The 22,911-nt window shown below is 44.9% G+C and overlaps 1 protein-coding gene across 1 annotated transcript in view; it reads left to right on the top strand.

Moving 5' to 3' along the window:
- Positions 1–22,911, top strand: part of retn (retained) — a 78,862-nt gene that overhangs the window by 23,190 nt on the left and 32,761 nt on the right. The window contains exon 2 of the mRNA XM_011496076.1: positions 6,977–7,049. Within this exon, the coding sequence (XP_011494378.1) occupies positions 6,977–7,049 (73 nt within the window). The remainder of the gene's footprint in view (positions 1–6,976; positions 7,050–22,911) is intronic.

Raw genomic sequence — 22,911 nt, 5'->3', positions numbered from 1 at the left:
TTTGTTTTTGTTTTTTTTTTTTTTTTTTTTTATTATTATTATTTTTTTTTTTTTTTTTTTTTTTTTTTGTCAATACTCATTAACGGAGTGATACTCGTTTTTAAATAATGAGTATGTGAAATATGGCATTTTCAAACGACTGAGTGGTAAGTGATAAATTACGCCGTTTTTTTATTTCTACCAAATACGTGTATTTTTTTTTTAATTGATAGCATTCGTTGAACTTACAGTGCCAAATGTCTATTTAACATGTTTTGCAATTGACATATTCTCAACCGACTGGATTCGTGTATCATTGTATATTCATTCATTGGTAAACAAACCTTCGTACTTATAACGGGGAATCGAGGATTAACAGGAGGGTAATATTGAAATTTAGGGAAATTGCTTGAAAATTATGGTGATTTCGAATTGTAAGATCCACTCGACCCATTGAATTCAGCAATCCGTCGATTTCAGCCGAAAATTTCCCGCGTACCGGGCAAAAGGGCCTCCCCCCGTCGCCCTTCTCGGCCCGTTAATCGAGGATAATAGCAGCTTCTCGGTGCCCGAGGGAGCCGAATGGTGCGGCCGCTATTATGGCCGAGCGATCTTGATATCCCCACCCCCTCGACTGGGGGCCACGTTTTACGAGCTGCCCACATCGAGCGCGGCTACGCGGTTGGCGTACGGCCGACGAATGCGCGGGCCCGTGATTCCCGGTCCCGCGATACTCTCGTCCGCCATTCGCTCTTAACGAGGATGAACCCGGTGCGGTGTTCTCCCGGTCCCGCTACCCAGGAGTCGAGCTACCACGCGAGAGAATAACGACGAGGGTGACGTGGATCGGATCGAGGTGTCCTCGAAGTTTTAAGGTTCCATTGATCATTGATTGGTCCTTTCGTCTTACAGAATATTGAGTCACTTTCATTGATTGTTTCATTGAAAGACATTTCACAATCCTCATCACACTGTCGACTGTCGATTGTCATTGACGTGGAGGCAGTTTAGCTCTTGATCGCTCGCTACTCCTTGCAAATAATTGCTAATTAGGCGCCATGAAATATTCCTTAACAACAGTCGACGTCATCAGTCTTGGTGAATTGAGTCCACTGGGAAGCTGACGTACATGATACACGAAGTAAACATCAAGTAGAGTGATATATATATATATATTTGGCAGCTTACGTGTTTTACATAATTGATACGTTATCATCACCTGTATTAATAATTAATGTCAGAAATTATCGGATGCGACCGAAGCGACATATGTCGTTGGGGTTGAAATAGTTCAAATATTGGCAGGAAGCAAGGATTAAGGAGAATAAAATGCCTGGTCTCGTCTTAAATATTAGCTACTTGAGTGACTGTCGGCACAACGGTGTCATCCAGCAAGTGCGTTAAATTGCTAAAGGAGCGATATTAGTAGTCCGTTAAGGACGAAATATGGATGATTCAAATAGCCCCAGTTCAATATTCGAATTAATCCGAGCATAAATCGTGAACGAGAGTTCGGCGATTATCGAACCTAACTACTACGGCGTGGTCGAAGGCTATTTCCCTCCCGAGGTTACGACGCCCACCTCGAGCCCGCGACTTCCGCTCATAAAGTCCGTAGCCAACCCCACGCGAGATCCGCCCGTTTCATCCTCGAGAATTGGCAGGCGCGTCGATTACGGAAAAGCTCCCACGAAGCACCCCGGCGTCGCGAACACTTTATCGGGAGCGCAGGATCGGTGCAATTTGCGCGTTATCGGCCCTCGTTATCAGCCGGAAGGGAGCCCCGGCGTATCTCAATCTCCGCGGGTGCGCGCGCATCGATAATTATTGCTCGTAAAAGGCAGCGACGTGTGCCGCGACGCTCGGCTGCCCAGCTCTCCGGCCCTTTTCAATTTCGTCGTCCTCTCTCTTCGCATTTCAATTACTTTCCTACACCTTCCGCCTGCGCTGCTATTTTTTTGTCTGTTTGTTTGTTTTTTTGCTTTACTTTTTTTTTTTTTTTTTTTTTGTCCTTTGTTTCGTTCTTTGTCGCGCAGCGCCGATGTGCCGCCGTCGTTGGGGCGCGTGAAAGGTGGCGCCGTTTCCAGGAATACGAGAACTGCGAAAGTAGGCGGGACTGGGGGGATAGTCTCGATGTCAATGCGGTAAACATTATTCCTGTCTCTTGGGTCGGGTCGCTAATCCGTTATCGGATTGATTTGAGATACGTTGTTTGTTGTGGAAAGTAAGTGACTGGCGACGTGCGTCAGTCGTTTGGATAAATAATAATTCGTCGAATAATGTGTATTACAGACGAATGTCGTAATGTTGTCGATTGTGATTCGGGCCGTGTCGAAGTAGCAGTGGGATTGCCTTGAAAGTATCTGGCGATAAATTTAATTATTCGTTGAATTTGCTTGGCGCCCGTTTTTACTGTGTAAGAAATTTTCATTAAAAATCGCACTAATGCGAAAGCCGATATGTGTCGGATAGGTTTTTGTGATCATTGCGATTTATCTCTTGGCGCCATAGTAGTCGATATTTTTATTTCGTGTTAATTAGAAATTAAATATCAATCAATGTACCGAGAGGAAAAATTAAGAAGGAACGTTATTTAATATTGGAAAAGTCGTTGATTTGCTTTATTGCATTTATTTTCGTCAATAAAATTTATAATGGATAATTTTCCTTTGAGTAATACATTATTTGTATCGTGTCATTGCCAGGTTGGCAATTACGTTGAAACTGAACTAAATTCTATGTTTGGCTTAATATTCAAGTTATACCGGCTCACGACTAATTACTTATACAGTTAAGAAGAACTTTTTATGCTCATTGCTTGATGTTATCGATTATTAGATAATCGTCATCCCTCGAATCGCCCATCTTTGCTCATATTTGTGACTCAAGCAAATAAAATTATAAGCATATCCCAAAGTAATTGGATTTTAGGCAACAATTTACAGGAGTAAATATGCCTATAAATATGCTTGTAAATAAGTGAAAGTAGAGTAGCGCAGTAAAAAAATTGTGCTTCGTTTATGTTCTTCGAAACTATTTAATTTATTTAGACACACTTAAAATTATGTCAAAGTAATAAAAGCGAATTCTGATTACTTTTAACACACATGATTAATGAAAAAATGAAAACAACGTGACTCATAAAAAAATCTAATTTTTTTAAAGAACGAAAAACTCATAAATGTTCTTTAAATGTCGATGATAAATGCGCGCGATACTCATGGAAAAAACATAATTAAAAATATTTAATAAAACTTAGTAATTTAATGCGTTAGGGAATGGATGAACGCATGTCGAGCGATTCGCATAAAAATATTTCGTTGTGATTATTAAGGCGATCGTGGCCGTTATTCAATACTTCCAACACTCTTTAACATAATCGTAAATTTATAACAACAACACTATTTGATTAATTATCTGGTGGCGCACCATGTTGCCATCGACACTTTTCAATGTTAATAATGACCTTTAACAAGTCAAAAGCTTATAAAATTGCGCGAGCATCGTTTCATCGTATTAACTCCGTGTGTGTACGTGCGTGCGCGCGCGCGCGCTTGTAGGCACATCTGGATATGGATTTCCAAAATAGGCTTATTGGCGCATCATTTAACAAAGGAAAGAGGCGGCCTACGTTTTCAAGGAAATAAGGAAACGGGCTTCAACAATTTTCCATTTTCGCTCGTCGGAACGAGAAAACCTTCACGAAATCTCCGCGCGAGAATTTCCATTTCCGGAGGCGCATTAAGCATAATAGAAAGAAAGCGCGTGCGAGCAGCCATCGAGTTATCAAAAACAATTTTCAAGCAGAGCAAAAGAAACTCTCGAGCGGCAATAATTCCTCCTACTTTTTAATTTTTTTCTCATTTATTTGTTGTTGTTGTTGTTGTTGTTGTTTGTTTTTTCTTTTCCGTTTTCTTTGTTTTGTGTGTGTTTTGTTATTGTTTTTGTTTTAAGCGCCCGCTTTATTGAGTCGGAGCGCGCCTTATTAGACGTGTACGTGTATAATTCTTGACTCCTTCCTTCTCACGTACGCCTTTACCTCAAAAATATCAATTCGACGGCCGCTGCCGCCACACTCACTACTTTGCATATTTACGATTGCGAGTCTTATCGCGCGCGCGCTTTTTCTCCTCTTGTTGCCGTTGGCGGGGCGGAAGAGAAAAAAGGAAGGAACGCGAAATAACGAATAATAAGCGTGAGCAGCCTGCACCACTGCTAATATCATCGTGTAAAGAGGGGGAGGAGGTTAAGTCAGAGAGAGAGAGAGAGAGAGTGAGTGAGGGAGCAAGTGCGAGAGCGAGCTAGATGGGCAGGGGGAGGAGGGGGCTTTTGTTTAACGGCTCGAGCACGTAGTCAAGCGATTCGAGTTGTGTATAGGCAAGAGCGCAAGTGTTATCTGCTTCTCCTTCTCTTTCTCTTTCTTTTCAATTTTCTCCGGGATGCATATTACACTGCTTTTTTCTTCCTTATTTTATTTTTTCTCTTTTCCATTCTTTTCATTTCTTTCTCTCTCTCTCTCTCTCTCTCTCTCTCTCTCTCTCTCTCTCTCTCTCTTCCCTTTCTCGTTTCACTTCGTTCAAGTAGAGAGCCTTTAACGCTCGTTGCATGCGTTGCGAGTATTTTCGAATTCTCTTTCTTTGCCTGAGCTGCTGCCCGTGTTGATCTTAACTCGGCTTAGAGAAGTGATTAATAATGCGCGGCACGATTCCTACGCCCGACTTTATATTCGACGTAATAAAGACTAATGTCCGTTCTATATTTAAATGGCAATTATATACGCGTAGCGTGGAATGCGATAAAGACGCAACCATATTCACCGCCTCGCTATTCGCAAGTCTTCGCCCATCGGCGTAGGATGTGCACTTTATAGAGGCAATTTGAATGAGACTCGCGACGATCGTCCCACTGGAGCGTGAAGTTTCGCGTTCGGGGCCGACGAATCGATGCTTCTTGAGAATGCTTCTTGAAATGGCAGGGGACGAATATCGCGCTTCCCGAGCGGATTCCACATTTAATGGTAGTTTGCAAATCAAATGGCCGCTATCAAAGCCACTCGTGCGCTCATGGATAATGCCGGTCGACGCAATTACGGGAAGGTGGAAGATTGGCGTGGAAGGCGGGGCTACGGACGAAGCGAATGCCGCCTCGCTCTCTCGTGCCTCCAGTGAATTGCGAAGCGTTCCGTAGGGAAGAGCCTGCCGAGCCGTAGGGTCCGTAAATGGATTTTTCATATTTCGCCCCGGTGACCTGACTGACCCCTAACCCCTCGGCATCGTCGCTCCGTATTAGCATAGTGGCCGTAAGTCCGAAATCCGGAACGAAATACCACGAAAGATCCTCTGGAAAAACTTTGGAAAAAATCTGGAAAAATAATGGTCAGGCGAATGGTGATGGCTAAACGTAGACCGTGGAGAGGGGATGGGAAGGAATATGAGCAGGATAACAAAACCCACGCTACCATGAGCGAAACTACAGGGCTTTGGAACAAGGGCGATCACTACTAATTACTTCGCACTCTGATCCATTCTTCTCGCCGCGATAATTATTATTATTATTATTATTATTATTAGTGTGATATATATATATATATATATATATATATATATATGCATGCTGGCGCCGGGCGTTTAAAATGCATTAGGCGAGCCATGATTGAGCGAATATGCGCTCAAAGAGGACGTACGCGTTCGGTTCGGGCCTTCGTTTATTCGTTTGTTTGTTTGTTTGTTTGTTTGTTTGTTTGTTTGTTTGTTTGTTTGTTTGTTTGTTGTCTGTATGCGTGTTTGCGTGTTTGTGTATGTCGTGCTCATGCGAGCGGTTAATTTAGCTTTCTCGTTATTATTTTGAAAATGCAACGTTTGAAGCGGCCCTGTCCGATCGTCGAAATGTTGAAATTGCAGGTTACGCGAGATATTTTGTATAAGCTTAGAGTACTTTAAAGATTAGGTAAAAAAAAAAAAAAAAAAAAAAAAAAAAAAACAAAAACAAAAACAAAAAATGAAAAAAGAAAAAAAACAGAAATTAAACTCTCTGCGTACCAACAAATTGTCTACTGCCGTTAATAATCTAATGGCGAATTACATAAGATATCCAACGCAGCCTCATATTAAACTCGAGTACGTATATAGAATTTACGAGGATATAAAAGTGTCCGGTGCCTATGTAGTACAGCCACGATTTCTCGAAAATCACATAAAATAAGTTCTGCCCCGAGTGTCTATAACGGCCGAGTAAAAAAACGAAGAAAAAAAAAACAACAAAGAAACAAGAAAGAAGGAAAGAAAAATCCAAAGACAACGATTTCATTCGGCACATGTGTTAACGCCCTTTAATTGACGATTCCAAGCCTAAATTACAATCGTTCCTCGCATCGCATTAAATCCTCCACCTCTCGCATTAAATAAGACATACGGCAATGCTCGTAGAGTCCAATAAAAGTCAAGAGTCGATTCGCGGCTCTCGCTCTCTATAGAAACGAGCCGATCGTGGCCAACCGCCTCTCGATCGCTCGTCGAAAGGGGATCGAGCCAACGAGGCAGCCTGGGGTTTATAGTATCGCGTGGGGCGGCGGAGGGGGGATGGCGGTGGCTGGGGCTGACTGGCGGTTGGATTACTTCAGCCGCTCGGTGGGTGTGACGACGGGGCGGCGGGAGGGTATGGCCAAGGCGAGTCCCCGGTGGTATCGCCATTATAAAAGCAATTAGACGCCTTCGGATTAGATACGGCGCATCGTACATAACAAATATGATAATGCGGGAGGAAAGGAGAGAGGGGCCCCGGGGCGATCGGTCGGGGCCCAGTCGCGTGCGCGCGCCAGCGCTTAAACGCTCTCATTAATAATCGGGCCTAACTAATCTGCCTGTCGCTACGAGCGCACGAATTTTCCCCGGACCGCTTGCCCTCTCTATCTCTCTTTCCACGAAGGTCCGCGTGCACCCGCGAACAACACCACGAGCCTCATTGTTCACATTGGCAACTCTCCCTCTCTCTGTTGCAGTTGTACGAGATCAATGATGATCCCAAGAGGAAGGAATTTCTCGATGATCTCTTCAGTTACATGCAGAAGAAAGGTAAGTGACACGTAATAATTCTTTTAATCCTTGATTATTATTTGGACGATTGTTCCGTATTCATTAGGCCATTATAATGAGACACCAGCTGAGCCCCGTATGCTTAATGCTCATTGGGGTAGGTAGTGGTGGCGGTGGTGGTCGTGGTGGTGGTGGTGGTGGTGGTGGTAGTGGTAGTGGTAGTGGTATCAATGGATGTAATGGGTGAGTGTTTGAGAGTGGAAATTGGGGTTGGTAGGTGGGGATGGGGGGAGGGTATTATCATGGGCGAAAGGGCGAACGAGAAGCGCATCGCTAACGGAATCACGCAGAGTTCGCTGATCCACGAGCGCAATTCCAGCCGAGACTCGAGGATAATAGTCGTACTTTCGGAATGGATAATATTTGACCTTGAATGGATGCTTCCTCGTACGATGTATTTTAAATACGTCTAAACACTCCTGTCCAGGGGGCATTCCGTAAACTGCCGGTCCTCGTGGTGTCTCGAGGGGCGGGTGGAGGAGAGGCGAGAACGGCGAGGTAACAACGCTCGCGGCTACGCCGAACCCTTTCTAAGCAAAATTGTTCCACTACGAAGAGGAGCCGAGTGGTGTTACCGCGTAGGAGATGATTGCCTCCGTGCCAGGAGGCGGAGTGCTCCAGTAGCCGACACTTTCATCGTCCGAGCGCAACCGCCTCACCTTCGTCATCGATAGTGCTTAGCCAAAATAGTAGTGGCATCTCACGGGGGCTCGTTCCTCCTCTTGGTTATTGGGAAATTTGAAAATTTTGCATCTGCGATTTAATGCAATTTATCGAGAACATTAGCGGCATTAGGGCTGGCGCGAGCGGGAAAGAGACCGAGAAGCCTCGTTTCCAAGACCAAGCCAACGGGTTTCCCATTTGAATGAGAATGGAAAAAGTAAGGGAGACTCGAGGGGAGGCGAGCACATGCCTTATCACACCTGCGCGATCCGTTTCCTTCGATTCGCGACGGCCGCCGCCATTCGCAATACGTCACGTGCGGCCGCTCAACGTGAATTACAAGAAATACGTTTCAGCGGCGATACGCGGTTTTTAATTCCTGCTTCAATTACCTCGACACGTCTCGAGGCATTAACTCGGCCCCCGGTGGGATGGAATTAACATAGCGGCGATGCCGGCGGAAATAAGACCGCGTTAACGCTGCATCCTTTGTCCTCGTCCGGGGCCGTATCGGCTTTTCTCACGCGGCTCGGCGGCAGCTCGCGATGCGGGCCGTACGGAAGCGCAGGTGCTATCGATGTCCGTGGATTAGGCGAGGACGTTGCCAAGCGAGAACACCTCCATATGTTCAATAAGGTCCTTGGGTACGATAGGACGTGTCCATGCCACCTCGGCCGTTATCGCATTCCGCTTCCCAAGTACCTTTTAATTATCCATTCGACGTTGTTTGGTCGAGAGGTACTTTTTACCGCTGTGCCTCGGTCGATGCGATCCCAGATGGACGATCGTTGGACGATCGTTGGACGATAAGCGCAGGACGTCTTTGAGAATAATGATTCGGAGATTTGACGTAAGGCGGCGACGTCGTTGTCACTACGCATCCAAATGCCAACGTCTCGCTCCCGTTGCGGATTAAACGAGCGCGCGTTGCAGTGCGCAATCGTTGCAAAAAGTACGCTGCTAGTTACGTGGGAACGACGAGGCGAAGCGGCCCGAGGACATTGACGTTGTGCAGGACAAAGAAACGAGAGAGAGAGCCTCTCGGGCCAATCGCATTCTTAATTCCCATGGTGTACCATAACAGTAGCGAGCGGCCCTGGAAGAATATTTGATATTTGCCAAGGAGGGGAATGTAAGAAGCCGGTGCTGGACTGTATGAAAATTTCAATAAAACGGGGAAAAGCAGAGGTGACCGATAGCGTTTATCACATAAACTCTAAGCAGCATTGAACTCTAAAAAGCATTGAAAGGCTCGTAAATAGCCGGAATTTTCTCGCTGTTAGATGATGCGCGCGAAATTTCGTAGGAATATCGTTCGGTCGGTTAGCGCTTAAAGTCTCCGTCATAGTTTGCCGCCGTAGCTGAATAATGAAGGGGCTGATGCAATTAGTGCGTAAGAAAATTGAAAATTCAGTTGTGCCTTATTGGATTAGTCGAATATTATTGTCGTCGGTCTGAGTTTGCGCGTTTCCCGAGGTGGCTAATATGCGAGAGTTTTGGCGATTTTGCGTGAATTTCATTCAGGGCGATTCAATTAATCAGGCGATTATATTAATATTTTGCTGACGATGATTAGTATTCACCGAGGCAATAGAGACTGCAAAAATGTCCTTTGAATCGGCTAAGAATCATGTAGAAAATTTGGTGGATGTAGGATTTGGTATTATTGTAAGACTAAATGTCGTTATTGTTTGTTTGGTTATGGAAATGTAGACGAGTATGGTTGAGTTCGTTTTATAAATTGCGTGATCCGAAGAGGTTAAGAATTTGGCAAAGATTTCTTTGAATCAATGTACTAATGCCAATTTAATATAATGCTAATCTAAATTTTAAGTTTGAAATATTAAAGACCAACGATTAAGTGGTTAGCCGTTTTATATTGTAATTAATTGAAAAACGCTGGTGGCGAACGAGACGAGCGAGCCAATAGTGTCTATAATAATAATACCTCGGCTTCCAAGAAAATCTTACCTCGAAGTCTATTGGTTTATAATCAAATCAAATAATTGCTCAACTAAAAAAACGCAATTAGAATCGAGAGCGAGATTCCGTCAAATATTATCGTATATATGAAAGCCCTCGAGAGAGTATTTCTCGATTTCTTGGGCATTGCGGCTCGACTTCAAAAATCCATAAAATCCGGTTCCTTCGACATTTCAAGCAAAGATAAATAAAGGCCATCGAGGCTTCTCTCTCTCTCTCTCTCTCTCTCTCTCTCTCTCTCTCTCTCTCTTCGTTTTGAAACAGCGGCGCTAAGTAAACGAATGATTCGTCAAGTTTTTGACGTTTCTTTATAAATACATGAGTGTTCGATGTGGGGAGAATTGGTGGCAGAGAGAGAGAGAGAGAGAGAGAGAGAGAGAGAGAGAGAGAGAGAGAGGGAGAGAGAGTGAGACTGGGAATACGATGGTTAAGTAGGGGACAGGGAGGGGGCGGGGGATAAATAGGATTGAGTGAAGCAGAGGCAATTGGTAGGTGAAAAGTAAGTTAACATATATAACTTACGTAATGGGAATTGCGTCGAAAAAATAATCGCCTAATGATAATTTATTATAAAGTTGGCTTGTTAAGAGCGACTTGACTCGAATACTATTTGGATTATATTCGCATTAATTACATTCTAAATGCTCAGGAAATATTAAACCAAGGATAAATAACGGCTTTGATCATTATTTAGTTAAGAAAGCAGAGTAGTAGTGCACGTCTCACTACATCTATCGCCGCAAACGAGCATTGTATCGTATATTTGCGATTATACGGGCTCGTGACTAATAAACTTCGTCTCTCGCGGTTTATTCGAGCGACTAGCAAATTTTGCTACTTTTGGGGACAAGCGATACGATATGCGTACGAGAGAACGTTAGATTACAATAAGGACGGCTCATTATCGTCGGGGCGGGGGGGGGGGGGGTAGGGAAACATTGTTGCGGTCCGGAGCAATTATTCAGAGGGACCGATTCGTAAACACGGAGACGACAACGGCGCGACTTTCACAGGCCGTTAAGTCCGTAAAAAGTGCATGGGGAGTGTGGGGTAGGCGTGAGGAGGAGGAGGAGAGAAACATAATCCGCGATCCAATTTCCTCTAATTATTGCTGCGGTCGCGCATGCTACGACACGTTACAATAATAGCAACCCGTGAAACATTGGCGCGAGATACTAGAATACGTTGGAATAAAGACAGAGAGAGAGAGAGAGAGAGAGAGATCGCATCTTCAAGCGGTTGATTGATGGAGGAGTCACCATGTTTATAATTAGAGGCCCCGTGCGCTTTGGTTTCCGGTCCCGGCGCCGCCTCGGAATCCGAAAGCGAAAGCTCAACGGCGCACGCGCGCGTATCCCACTTTTCCAAGTCGAACCTCGTCAAATTAACTTGACTTGACTCCGATATGCCCGAGTATTTATAGATGTATGGACGTGACTTAATTGCAATTCATTATGCTCGCACGAACTCTTTACGCGACGTCACTTTAACGCGAGCACCGCTTGCAATTACAGGGGCTTATGATCGTTTCATTCTACATTTGTTTGTTGCAGCCTGACAAAGGAAATCCAAGATCCAAATGAAAATATCGTCGAATAAAGTGTTGGCCTTCGGCTTGCCGACTGAAATTATTATAATTTAGCTATTGGCTGTCGAAAGCCATCCTTTCAAATTTACTTGCAAACATTATTTTCAATCTCGCGACGTTTGACATCATCTTTACATGGCCGCAAGCGCGAAACGAAGCGTAGATACAAGTTGAGCAACCACTCCATCTTATTGTTGATCATACGATTACAATTATTTCATCAATTTATGAAGTGATAAAACATTTTTATGGCTTATCGGCAAGCCTATACACGTACTTTTTACGACTATTTGCCAAAAGTTGCGTGCACAAATTTTTAGGAAATCGTACGATTATTTTAATCGCATAATGATTACAATTAGATGAAGCAAAGTTTCCCACAATAGACTATAAAAGTGGCTCGATCTTCGCAAAATCTGAACCGCAATTATCAGATGCGGAAACTACACCCCGACCTTCTTCTTCTCTCATTCACAAATTATCCTTTTATATTTTTATATTAACAATGACGAGGAGTAATGCTCGAGTTGTCTGAATACTAATAGTTAGATCATAAACGAGTCGTACACACTTCCGTGTCGGCATCTCGGATCTTGCATCGTTTTGAAGAAAAGTCGCTGATTTCGTCAAAGATGCTAGCGCACGTCGCTGTATCATTGTATTCATTAGAATGGCAACGAAGGGCTCGATAACGAAGAAATTTACGAACTCGATTTTCGACCTTTTCGACAATTTAATCTAACTCGGGGAAAATGCGTGTAAATTACAGAGAAGTCAGGCGAACCCGTATTCTCTCTCTCTCTCTCTCTCTCTCTCTCTCTCGTACGGCCTCTCCCATTCTCTCGTTCTTGCGGTACGAATTACGATTTAATTACGCGATTGCATCCACGAGTATGCGACGGATACTATCAGTCGGCTGCTAAAAGAAGAAAAAAGAATAGAAAAGATAAAGTTCCGGCATCACTTCCGAGAAACTCCATCGATCTATCTCGATATCGCAAACGAATGGCCACGCGCATTGCATACTCTCATAAACGAACGCGCGTTCGCTCCTTCTCGGGCTCGGAGGAGGTGGAAAGAGGATGAGAGAGTGAGAGTGGGTAGGAGAGGGTGGAGGGTAATGGGATGATGGGGAAGGGGTGGGGTAGGGGAGGATGTATTTGGAGAAGGTCGAAAGAAGGCGCGAGAGAGAGAGAGAGAGAGAGAGAGAGAGAGAGAGAGAGAGCGAGGAAGAGCGAGAAAGGCGCTCAACATTTATTTATCGTTTATGCAGCTGCTAGCACCTCTAAACCATTTCGCGGTCTATCTCTCGCTCCCTCGGTTATAAATCTTAAGCCGTTTAATATGCAAATCTCTCTCGCGCACCTCTTCCCCCCGTTCTGTGTACCTTTTTCGCCTTTGCTCTTTTTCTCCGTAGCCCAGAGAGAGTGAGAGTGAGGAGCGAGCGAGCGAGCGAGCGAGCGAAAGTAGAGACGGAGGTCGAAGGGACCACAGACGGATCGATGGATAATTTGATTATGTCATTAGCTATAATATGTATTGCCAACGCCGTAGGCGAATGTCCGTGAGTGTGGAATTAATAATCGTTGTTGACGGGGAGATGTGGACGAGCGTATTGCTCGCCTCTTCGCCATTACGGCGATACAACGCACTTCTCGTTACATCAGTTTTTTATACACGCGCACAGGCGCACGAACACGTAGAGGAACAAAGCGCTCGTGCAAATAAAAAGTTTACTCTCGCCAAATTTCTGAAGGCGCGAGTCTGTTAAAATACCGATGGGTATTCGATGCGGCGAAGGATTAGCTTTCCTTTCGCCCCAATCGCAAATAATTTTCCATTATTAATTATAGGTAATTAATCTTCTGTATATAGAGAGGGTTGTAAAATTGTTGTTGCTACGATTAGTAAGCTGGATTGTGCGCGAGGGTGCTTAATGAGATCGAGAGGGAGCGAGAACGCGTTGCCGAGCAATGCTGGTAGGAGGAGAGCGGTAGGAAGATGAAGAGGAGAGTATCGATTTGAACTTATTTGAATCAATGATTGCGATAGGACGATTTATTTTATCGGGATAAGCGCGCGATCTCGCTGCTGAGCGCGCTGATGAAATTCAATATCCGACTTGTCCTGCATCCATATTTTACGATTTATCATAAAATAATAATGACGCGCGCATAAAATCCGAGCCAGTGAGACTTTTCGCGCGCAGCGCTGAAAACACTCGAGCGATCGAGCAGCCATCGAGCGCGCACAAAAGAAAAGCACAGAGGCTCCGTGCCACTTTTATTCTAAAAACGCCTCGTTCACTTTCGCCCCGACGTTGCATCACACCGTTGGGAAACTCGCCGCGCCGAGACATTCCACGGCGATTCGCGCTCTTATCGCGCGAGGCAAAACTTGTCGCGAGCAAGGCCTAGCGGCTGCACGTGCCGTCTGCGTATACAACGCGACTTGTCGAAGCCGACCTTACGTGCAATTATCGGCGAGTGAGGGATCGTGGGGGAGGGGCGTCAGCCCGAGCTACTATTAACCCCCCACCCCCCCACCGTTTTCCCTCCACATCCCCCTCCTCCTCATCCCCACCATAGCGCGTCCCACAGGGCGTTAGGCCCAATTTCGACCACTCGTGGCTACTCTTATCTCCGACAATTTCTAACCCGGCTTTCTCCCCGTGAGCCCAGATACGCGCCGAGATATTCTGGGAACGTGGGAAGGGGCGGTTGCTGCCAATCGTTTTCGCGAAATTTACCTTTTCAGCCAGCCGCCCGTTTGACTTACTAGGCCACACGAGCTCAATTTGCGCGGAAGTGCCGATCGATCGTCCCCGTTCCACCTTCCGCTAATGCTCGAGGGAGCGCCGACCAGCCGTGATTATAATAATCCGTCTTATTAGGAGTCGCGCGCGCCCACCCTCGACCCCAAAAGCTCCTCAAAACTCGAGAAGCCTGATGTTTTAGGGTGATGTGATGGGGCGGGATGGAACGAGGAGATGAAGTAGTGGTGATGACGTGGAAGAGGGGGATGGATGGATGGATGGATGGATGGATGGATGGATGGATGGATGGATGGATGGATGGATGGATGGATGGATGGATGGATGGATGGATGGATGGATGGTTGGATGATTGTGAAGCGAAGGCGGGGGTAACGGCTGGTAAGCGAAAATAAAATGTAAAACGGGAATCGCGATAGGCGTTACGCGCCCAGCCCGGCGAAATTAATTCCCCGCCGCGTTAGAACAAAGGCGCGCGCCCGTCCAGCTAAAATCAACTGGGTAACGGAGCTGAATTTCTTGCACCGGCGTTATTCAGTATTTTGCGCCGTAGGCACGTACGCGCTCGCTCTTATTGAGTCCCGACTTTGTTCGCGCGTAATGCAACGCCGCGCCGAATTAACTTGTCAGCCGAGTAGGCCACGTAATGAACCTCCCGTGGTTAAAGCGGAATTTTCGCCGGCCATTCGGCGCGCCCACCGCAGCTAATTAAAAAGCTTTGAATTCGAAGGAGCTTTTCGCAAAAGGGTGCGCGGGGCGCTTTGGTGGCAATTTGAACGAATTTAAGGTGCGCGGGCGCTTTAACCGCGCGCGTGTTGACTTTGCTCGGCGTGTGCTTATGTCGTGACGCGTAACGCGGCATTGAATTAACTTGTCAGGCGCGCGAGTGGCGTAATGAATTTCGCGAAGCAATGCCCACCGCTTTATATCTCGCTTTCGGCCCTTGACGGGCTCTCACTCCTCTTCCCGCGCTACCGTTTTACCATCCGCCACTTTTGTTCATCTCGACGTAATCGCGCCTAATGGACCTAAACCGCGGGAGTAAAATTGATGAGCGAAATTTGCGGTGCGTTTGGGCTTTTGCCGTTTTCATTGGTCCGCTGCTGCGCGGTGTTAGCGTATCGTCGGATAACAACAAATTTCAAAGAATGCGTTGCCAGCGCACGGAAGGCCCCGCTCTCGATTTTAACGATTTTGCGCATTTTTTTTTATAATTTCCAATTAATCGTTACGTGCACGAGTGCGTACGGGCTCCGCGCGCTCACTTATACCATACGCGCGTACTACACTCTAAAGGAATTTTAATTAATCTTCTACATGTATTAATTTAGCAACTCTCTCTCTCTCTCTCTGTTCCCCCCACCCCCACGCCACTTCATAAATTATACGCATTAGTCAAAGTAAATTATGATTTGCAATATTATAGAGCCGACTTTCAGTATTAATATTTAAATTAATTCGCTCATTTAATACGTTACTATTGTTCTGTCGTTATTCAGCCAAAGGTTAATTTGATATAAGACAAAAGAAAAGATTTCAATGAAGCGCTGATGTTTCGACATGGGATATAAAATTTTTATGCATAATATTTGAGTTTAATTTACAAACGATCCTTAAGATATGTCATGTATTGCATGCAGCTCTAAGTATTTCTCAGGTACGTTTAACACAAACATGCACGCACACGAAAACAAAGAGAAAAAAAAAACAACAACAAAAAAAAAACACAAATACAATCACAAACGCAAGCGCATACCAATATTTCTTTTTCTTTCGTCATACGCTGTAATTTTCTTATAAAACACACCATAAATTGCCGAGTAATAAAATGCTCGTACACTGTATGAGCGCATCGGCCAAGCATTTGAGAATAAACAAACCCGCGGCGACCACGGCGACTAAAAGAAAAAAAAAAGTATTCCATTCCGAGTTCCAGTTAAATTGTTTTCTGTTTTATGCGGCGATAATTGCGGGTAATATCGAAACGTAATTAAATTCGGCATTGACGTAGCTAATCAATCCCGTGCATCGACACTCGTTGGCATTATTGATAGAGGAACGAAGTATTTGAAAGTTCGTCGACGCCTGATTCGATCGGCCATACTTTTCATTAGACTATAATGTAAAATGCCTACTTATTTGCCTTTCAACCATACGACAATGAAACAGTCGAATAAAAGATTTATTACATCGAAGGAATTGGAACAATTACCTACGATTTTTATATTTTCTTATATATATATTTATATACATATAACAACCAGACATTTAAAAACTGTATTTACTGGGTATAAAAACAGTTTTACTACTTTCAATGAAATATAACTTTATGTCTATTATAATTTTTATCTATAGTATTTCAATGCGTTTTTTATTGCAAAAGATGATTTTGAGATTTTCAATAAAGAGAAAGAGTATGAATAAAAATGCGGCCATTTGCAATTATATTGAGGAATAATAGGGTGTAGTTAAATAATTAAGTTTTCTAGAAATTTTCATTGCATAAATGCATTTACAGTCGTATTTGCTACTTGAGACTTATTTCCTCGGTAACGGCCGAGGTATGTTACATCGATAAACATTACGAATTCCGAAAGTACAATATTTAAATTAGCTAGCTTTCACTCGTACGCACTATACAATATATATATATATATATATATGTGTGTGTGTGTGTGTGTGTGTGTGTGTGTGTGTGTGTGTGTGTGTGTTTCAGATCTCCAAATAATTAATATCAATACGAACAAATATAATATCCTCATTCAATCGCTTTTTATCATCGACGTAGTCATCATCATCGTCATTCTCATCGTCATCCCCATCGTTATCGCATTGTCATGAATACGATGCTTAATTGTTGTTGCCTTAATTATTGATCCTTAATTATTGTTGAATTAATAAATTCGTCTCTTACCTCTTAACCCCTGCTTATGTCAGCCTACTGGTACTCAAATAATTTACTTATTTGTGCTTTTTGTTAACAATTTTTTGTCAACAAATAATTGGCAAACGTTTGGCCAAATCTATGTTAGTCCGTGACGAATGCGCAGCGGCTTTCATAATATTATTATTGCGTGCAAAGTGAAGCGGAAAAATGACATGGCAGACATTGTTCAGCCGGCAATAGTAGGTGGCGTTCGCTATAAATCTCTCCTACTTTCCGCGGCTCGTTGACAAAGGACGGGGAGTAACAACGCGAGCAGAAGAAGACGCTCGTCCGAGTACGTTAAAACGCGGTCTCGGCATTTTCGAAAATTGCCGGCCAAATCGCGTAAAGTTGGTCCAACTGATGGTTGGCGGGGCGGAAGTTGGGAGGGGGGGGGGAGAGAAACGGGCAACGGGCAACGTCTATAAATACGGGGTGGCATTGGGACTGGGGAGACGTAATTCCACGGTCCATCCTCTAGGAATACACTTAGCGGGTGTATCGCGGCGGTGGTCCCATCAACCGGCGCATTAAATCTTCCTCGGGACGCGCGCGCGATTAATTAGACCGGGTCTCATGGGGTTTTTGGCCCCGTACGAATCAGCCAGCCGATCGAAATCCGGTTGCGTGCGCCATTTATTTTTGATTCGGCGCGAGTCGTCGTGGCACTATATATACCCTCGCGCTCTTACGTAAGGATGGCGACGTTCGCTCGAGCGATTATCGATCCGCTTCGGTTCTCGGCCAGGGATATCGTTTTATTAATAGGCCATTCGCGCCTCGACGAATTTCGGACATCGTGTACGCGAGTGAGCGTTGCGCTACCGAGATTTCGTCGTCCCGTCCCTTTTTCCCGGGGACATGCCAGGACAGCTATTAAGAGGCGCCGCCGTAGCTTGAAAATCTTTCGACTCGTTTGCATGAAAGACTGCGGAATGGAGAAGAAAAGAGTGAGAGTGAGAATGAGAGAGAGAGAGAGAGAGAGAGAGAGAGAGAGATGGAGAAGCATCATCGGACTGGGTTAACTAAGAATACGGACTTTCGATGCCTGGCGCGACGGGTGGGTTGTTGGGGGAGAGTGAAGGAGGTAGGCGGAGGAGGGCATCGATAACTCCGGAGCTTGTTAATCCGGCGCTCGCGGCCGCTAGACAAAACACGAGCTAAATTTTCGTCCCGAGTCGATTAATCAGACCAGCATTTACGAATCGAAGCTCGGGAATGAGATGGCACGTCGGGCTTCACCGGGAGGAAAGCCGTAAAATCGCGATCGCAATCCTTACGGACCTCTCCGTATAATCCCCGCACCGTTAACCCGGCGGCGGCATCCATGAACCGGCGGGGGCGGGCGGAGAGGTCCGCCGAAATTCGCTTTCTCTCTCTCTCTCTCTCTCTCTCTCTCTCTCTCTCTCTCTATTTCTCTCGCTGCTTCTGAGAAGTCTTGCGCGGCCGAAGCGGGGGCCGAGGCGTTTTACGATCCGTTCGTCATTGAACTCTCGACAGAGAGAAGATTCGATGACCGCATGGATACTGCGCTTTTTTTCCTCTCCCGGGATCTTTTCTTCGTTGTTCCTGGCCAGACTTGTGAAAAGACGCTCGTTCTTCTTCATCTTCTTTTTCTTCTTCTTCTTCTTCTTCTTCCTCCTCTTTTTTTTTTTTTTCTTCTACCCTACCACGCACGGAACACACACTATCTCTCTTTCCATCCCTGCCCGTGTCCCCTCGCCAAGCTCTTCCGGTCGATTGTTCTCGAATCGCAACGAGATCGTGGCGGAATTGGAAAACGTCGGCCGCAAGTCCTGTAGTCCCCGTGGCGGCTCTCCCTATGTAAAATTTAATAGTTTTGAATTTTCGGAATTATCGGCCTTTTTGTAACGTCCACCGCTCGCCACTTTTGTAATATAGAAGGCCGAGTTGCAATAATAAAATACGTTGGCACTGATCCTTGACGTTCTCATCTTCGCAAAACCGTTAATTCTTCCTTCTCATTTCAGCGAGTATTAAATTTATACGCCTCTTGCGAGCGATTGCCTCCTCGTAATACTTCCGTCGTGCAGTCGGTATATTTAAAGTTTCCCTCGCAAATCAAGGAGAAGTTAATTTGTAGTCGGATGAACAATAGCCAGGCAATAAGAGGGAATCAAATTGGCCGCTCACAATTTTCTCCAACTTACCGAGTAGCCGAATTTTTGTCCGCAAAATATAAATAAAAGATAAATAATCATCGTTCCAACGAGTAAGTCTTTTTCGGCGTCAAGGGCGGCCTCGCTATTCATAAAGCTATACCCCCCAAATAGCTCGTTACTCGTCGCGTTACTTGTGAAGAGCCGCCATGCCGCCGCTCCACATGCATCATTAATAAGCCAATTCGCATAATGTTCGCATAGTGTGACAATGGCGTCGTCAAAGCGTTCGCATATCCCGGTGTTATGTAGTGTTCTTGACGCCTGCCGGATTTCTCTCTCTCACTCTCTCTCTCTCTCTCTCTCTCTCTGTCTGTCTGTCTGTCTATCTCTCAGTCTCTCTCTCTCAGTCTCGTTAAGCTTCATTCGAATAATGCACACGCGCACTCGAGATTCATAAGGTCGCGTAAAAGTAAAAGCGGAGCGTCGAGTGAGACGTGAGCCGAACTTAGGTGTTACGAGGCACAACGCCGGTATCGTAAACCGCTGCTCGGCCGAATAAAAAGGAGAATCGGAGGTTGGCCTCGTTACCAAGTCGGTAAAAGTCTCGGGCGGTGCTGCTAATGCTGGATGGATTCGAAGAGGAAGGAATTTGCAAAAGGCGAATCGGCCCCCGGCGCGAATAAAATGGCCAGTTGGTGTGCGCGTTGGGAGGTTTCGGAAAAGCGACGGAGGCTACGTTAAGTGAAAATTGGCGATTATTTCGCCGTATCGAGGATACTCGGCTGTAATTACTCATTCGCTGGATTAAGGAAGATCGTTAGATTTGTTATGATGTAATTAATATATTTAACCTCAGAGCCTTCATTGTCGATTGACTTTTTTTTTTCCATTTTCGTCAATGCTTTCCTACATTGATTGGTAGGTACAGCGTTTTCATGCAATTGCGTTGCATTTAAGAAATACCGTTCGTACATTAGATATTAATGGATTAAAGAGTCGATGTTAATGTACGATTACGTTACCAAACAACGAGATAGATAGAGTGAGAGAGGGATAAAAAAAAAAAAAAAAAATACAACGATGATCCAATATTCGTGCAGTTGGTAAAATAAGTAACGATACAAGTGAAAAGCATTTGTGAAATACGCAAAATATACTTTTTTGTATTAATTTTTTTTTTCTTCTTTTATAATTTTTTTTTTATTCTTTTTATTCCTTCGACAAACTTTTACTTTAAACGTGGAATTGAATTTAATAGGAAATCGTTCAAAGTATTTCCTCGTCGTGAATGCAAAGTGTTACGGACACGCTCGTGGAGAAATTATTCGGTTATAAATCCGTAGGCAAGGAAATGCCGAGGCAATTTTCACTGAAAATTGCCTCGCAGTTATCGTAATTATTATAAAGAAGATAAAAGAAATGAAAGAAAAAGAGCGAGATTCGCATGAATAGATTTTTAGAGGCTCTTTCGGAATATTTCCCCTTTATAGCATTAACGCAAATTAATGCGAGGGACTCGTTCCGAGATGTCGTAAACACCCATAAGAGCGGGCGTAAAAATAAAAATAAGGCTCGGTTAGAGAAAGGGAAAAGCTGGGAATTCCATCGGCAGTCGCGTGCGCCTAATCCGGATCGTGCGAGCCGCAGATAGATCGCGACAGGGTCGGAATTCCTCGAAGGGGGATAAAAAAATTCAGGGGTGAATAACGCGCGGGTGATGGTTGTTGCAGCATAGACGGTAGCAGGATTTCGCTGGCGGGCATCGCACGGGGGGATTTCGCCTAATTTTGGACGATTAGGCTGCCGGCTCGAGATAACCGCGGTAGCAGCGATTCTTCCTACGGTCGGCTTTTATGCTTTGACGGGCCCCAGGTCGCGTCTACCTGGGCGCCCCGGAATTTGCGTGTTTCTATAATAGTCGTGCGCTCGTGAGACGTCTATAACGAAATCGCGCCGATAATTTCGCTTGAATTTCGTAAGACTAGACCCCCGGTGCCTTGCCTCATTAGATTTTCGAAGTTTAATTTTGTTGTTGTTTTTTTTTTTTTTTTTTTTTTTTTTTTTTTTTTTTTTGGTTTTTGGTTTTGGTTTTTGTTTTACTCGTTTTGTGGCTGCTGCTTCTGCTGCTGCTGTTGCTTATGCCGCTGCTGTTTATGCCGCTGCTGCTACTGCTGCTGCTTCTGCTGCTGTTATTGTTGTTGTTGTTGTTGTTGTTGTTGTTGTTGCTGCTGCCGTTACTGTTGCTTTAGTCGTTCTTATTGTTATCATCGCCGTTTTTTTCTTTCTACTTGTTTTGTGTGTCGTTTTATCGTTGCTTTACGTGCTTTTTATCGCATTTCTTTTTTAATTGAATGCCTCCTTGGCTTATTATGTAATGAGTTATAAAGCGAATGGGGAAGCTTATAGCGAGTAAAATTAGTGATTCTGGACTATCGTTATTTTAAGTGCACTGTACCGTTTAGTAAATTTTGTAAGCCCCTATTCGCGTGAAATTTAATTACACGACGACTTTTATACGATGCTTATAAAGTTGTAATAAAGCTACTTACCGGTTTATTCGATGTATTTTGTAGTTTATTCCTCCTCGTTTGGCATTGGCGCGCGGATTATAAATTTTCTTACAGAACCTGGCATCTCGCTAATTTTATAATGTTTGTACAGTCGTTATGCGGTTAATTGTATTCGAAAATACAACTTTAACCACGGATATACAAAATACACAGTTTGAAAACAACTCGGTCTTTGTAATCGAGTAAGAATCGCGTCTCGAATGGGCAGAATAAAATCGAGAGTTAATCAATGCTAGTTGATAGCCTCTCGGGTCTTCTCACTCTATCACCCCCACCCTCTACTCGTTGTTAATTCAACGATATAAAATATAAAAGCATCGTGGTGCGTTGCTGGGCGGTGGATGGGTGGTTAGGAAGGGTGTAGATGGGGGGGGGGCTGTGGAAAATCGTTGTCGGAACATTCTGCACGTGAAGATTCATCCCTTATCGGCTGTAATATCAGTTTCGCGATAACGGGACTTGCAAGAGCGACAGGAGAGCCGAGCGCGCATTCGAGGCACGTAGGATCACCTAGTGCATTTAGTTTAATGACGTTTGCAAATATCACAATGACGTCACTCTTCGGCACCGACGGACGAAAACTAAGCCAGACTCGTGTACTACGTCTAACGTAGGATCATCAGTTACGCTCGACCGACGTAATTGCCGAATTCTTGTGCTCGTGATATTGTACGCTCGACGTCCTTCTCCCTAGAATCGCGGACCTTCTGCGCGGCCTCTCTCTCTCTCTCTCTCTCTCTCTCTCTCTCTCTCTCTCTCGTCAAATCACCAGAGCGGGTTTGCCTGGCATGCGGTCTTTTTCGTCTTGGGGGCCCGTGCGACGAAGGTGTGTCATCATTAGCTACCACCGGGAAAGTCTTTCGAGCGTCGGCGCGCCGCAGTCGGTATTTTCCTCACGCGATAATGCACAGCCTCCACCCGCGCATAATAAATCGTGGCTCGCGAGGAGCGTAATTTATGCTCGCGATAATTCTGCTAGCGACGGATGATACAATTCCCGCGGAGCATTAATTAGGACGTTGAAAAGCGAAGAGGCGGCGTTTACGAGTCCATTAAATGATCGGACGGGTCGGGAATGTAATGTGAAAGGTGATTGTGATGATGGCGGGAGGGAGGGGTAGGCGTTGCACGCACGAGGCGAGTCGGGTGGGGGAGGGGGGATGGGGGGGGGATCGAAGGATCGCGCGAATCAAATGAATGGGATCGCGAGAAGGT

Source organism: Ceratosolen solmsi, unplaced genomic scaffold, assembly GCF_000503995.2.
Source record: "Ceratosolen solmsi marchali unplaced genomic scaffold, CerSol_1.0 scaffold11, whole genome shotgun sequence".
NCBI classification, from domain to species: domain Eukaryota; kingdom Metazoa; phylum Arthropoda; class Insecta; order Hymenoptera; family Agaonidae; genus Ceratosolen; species Ceratosolen solmsi.
Note: the sequence above shows the minus strand (reverse complement) of the source record. Positions and strands in the feature narration are given on the sequence as shown.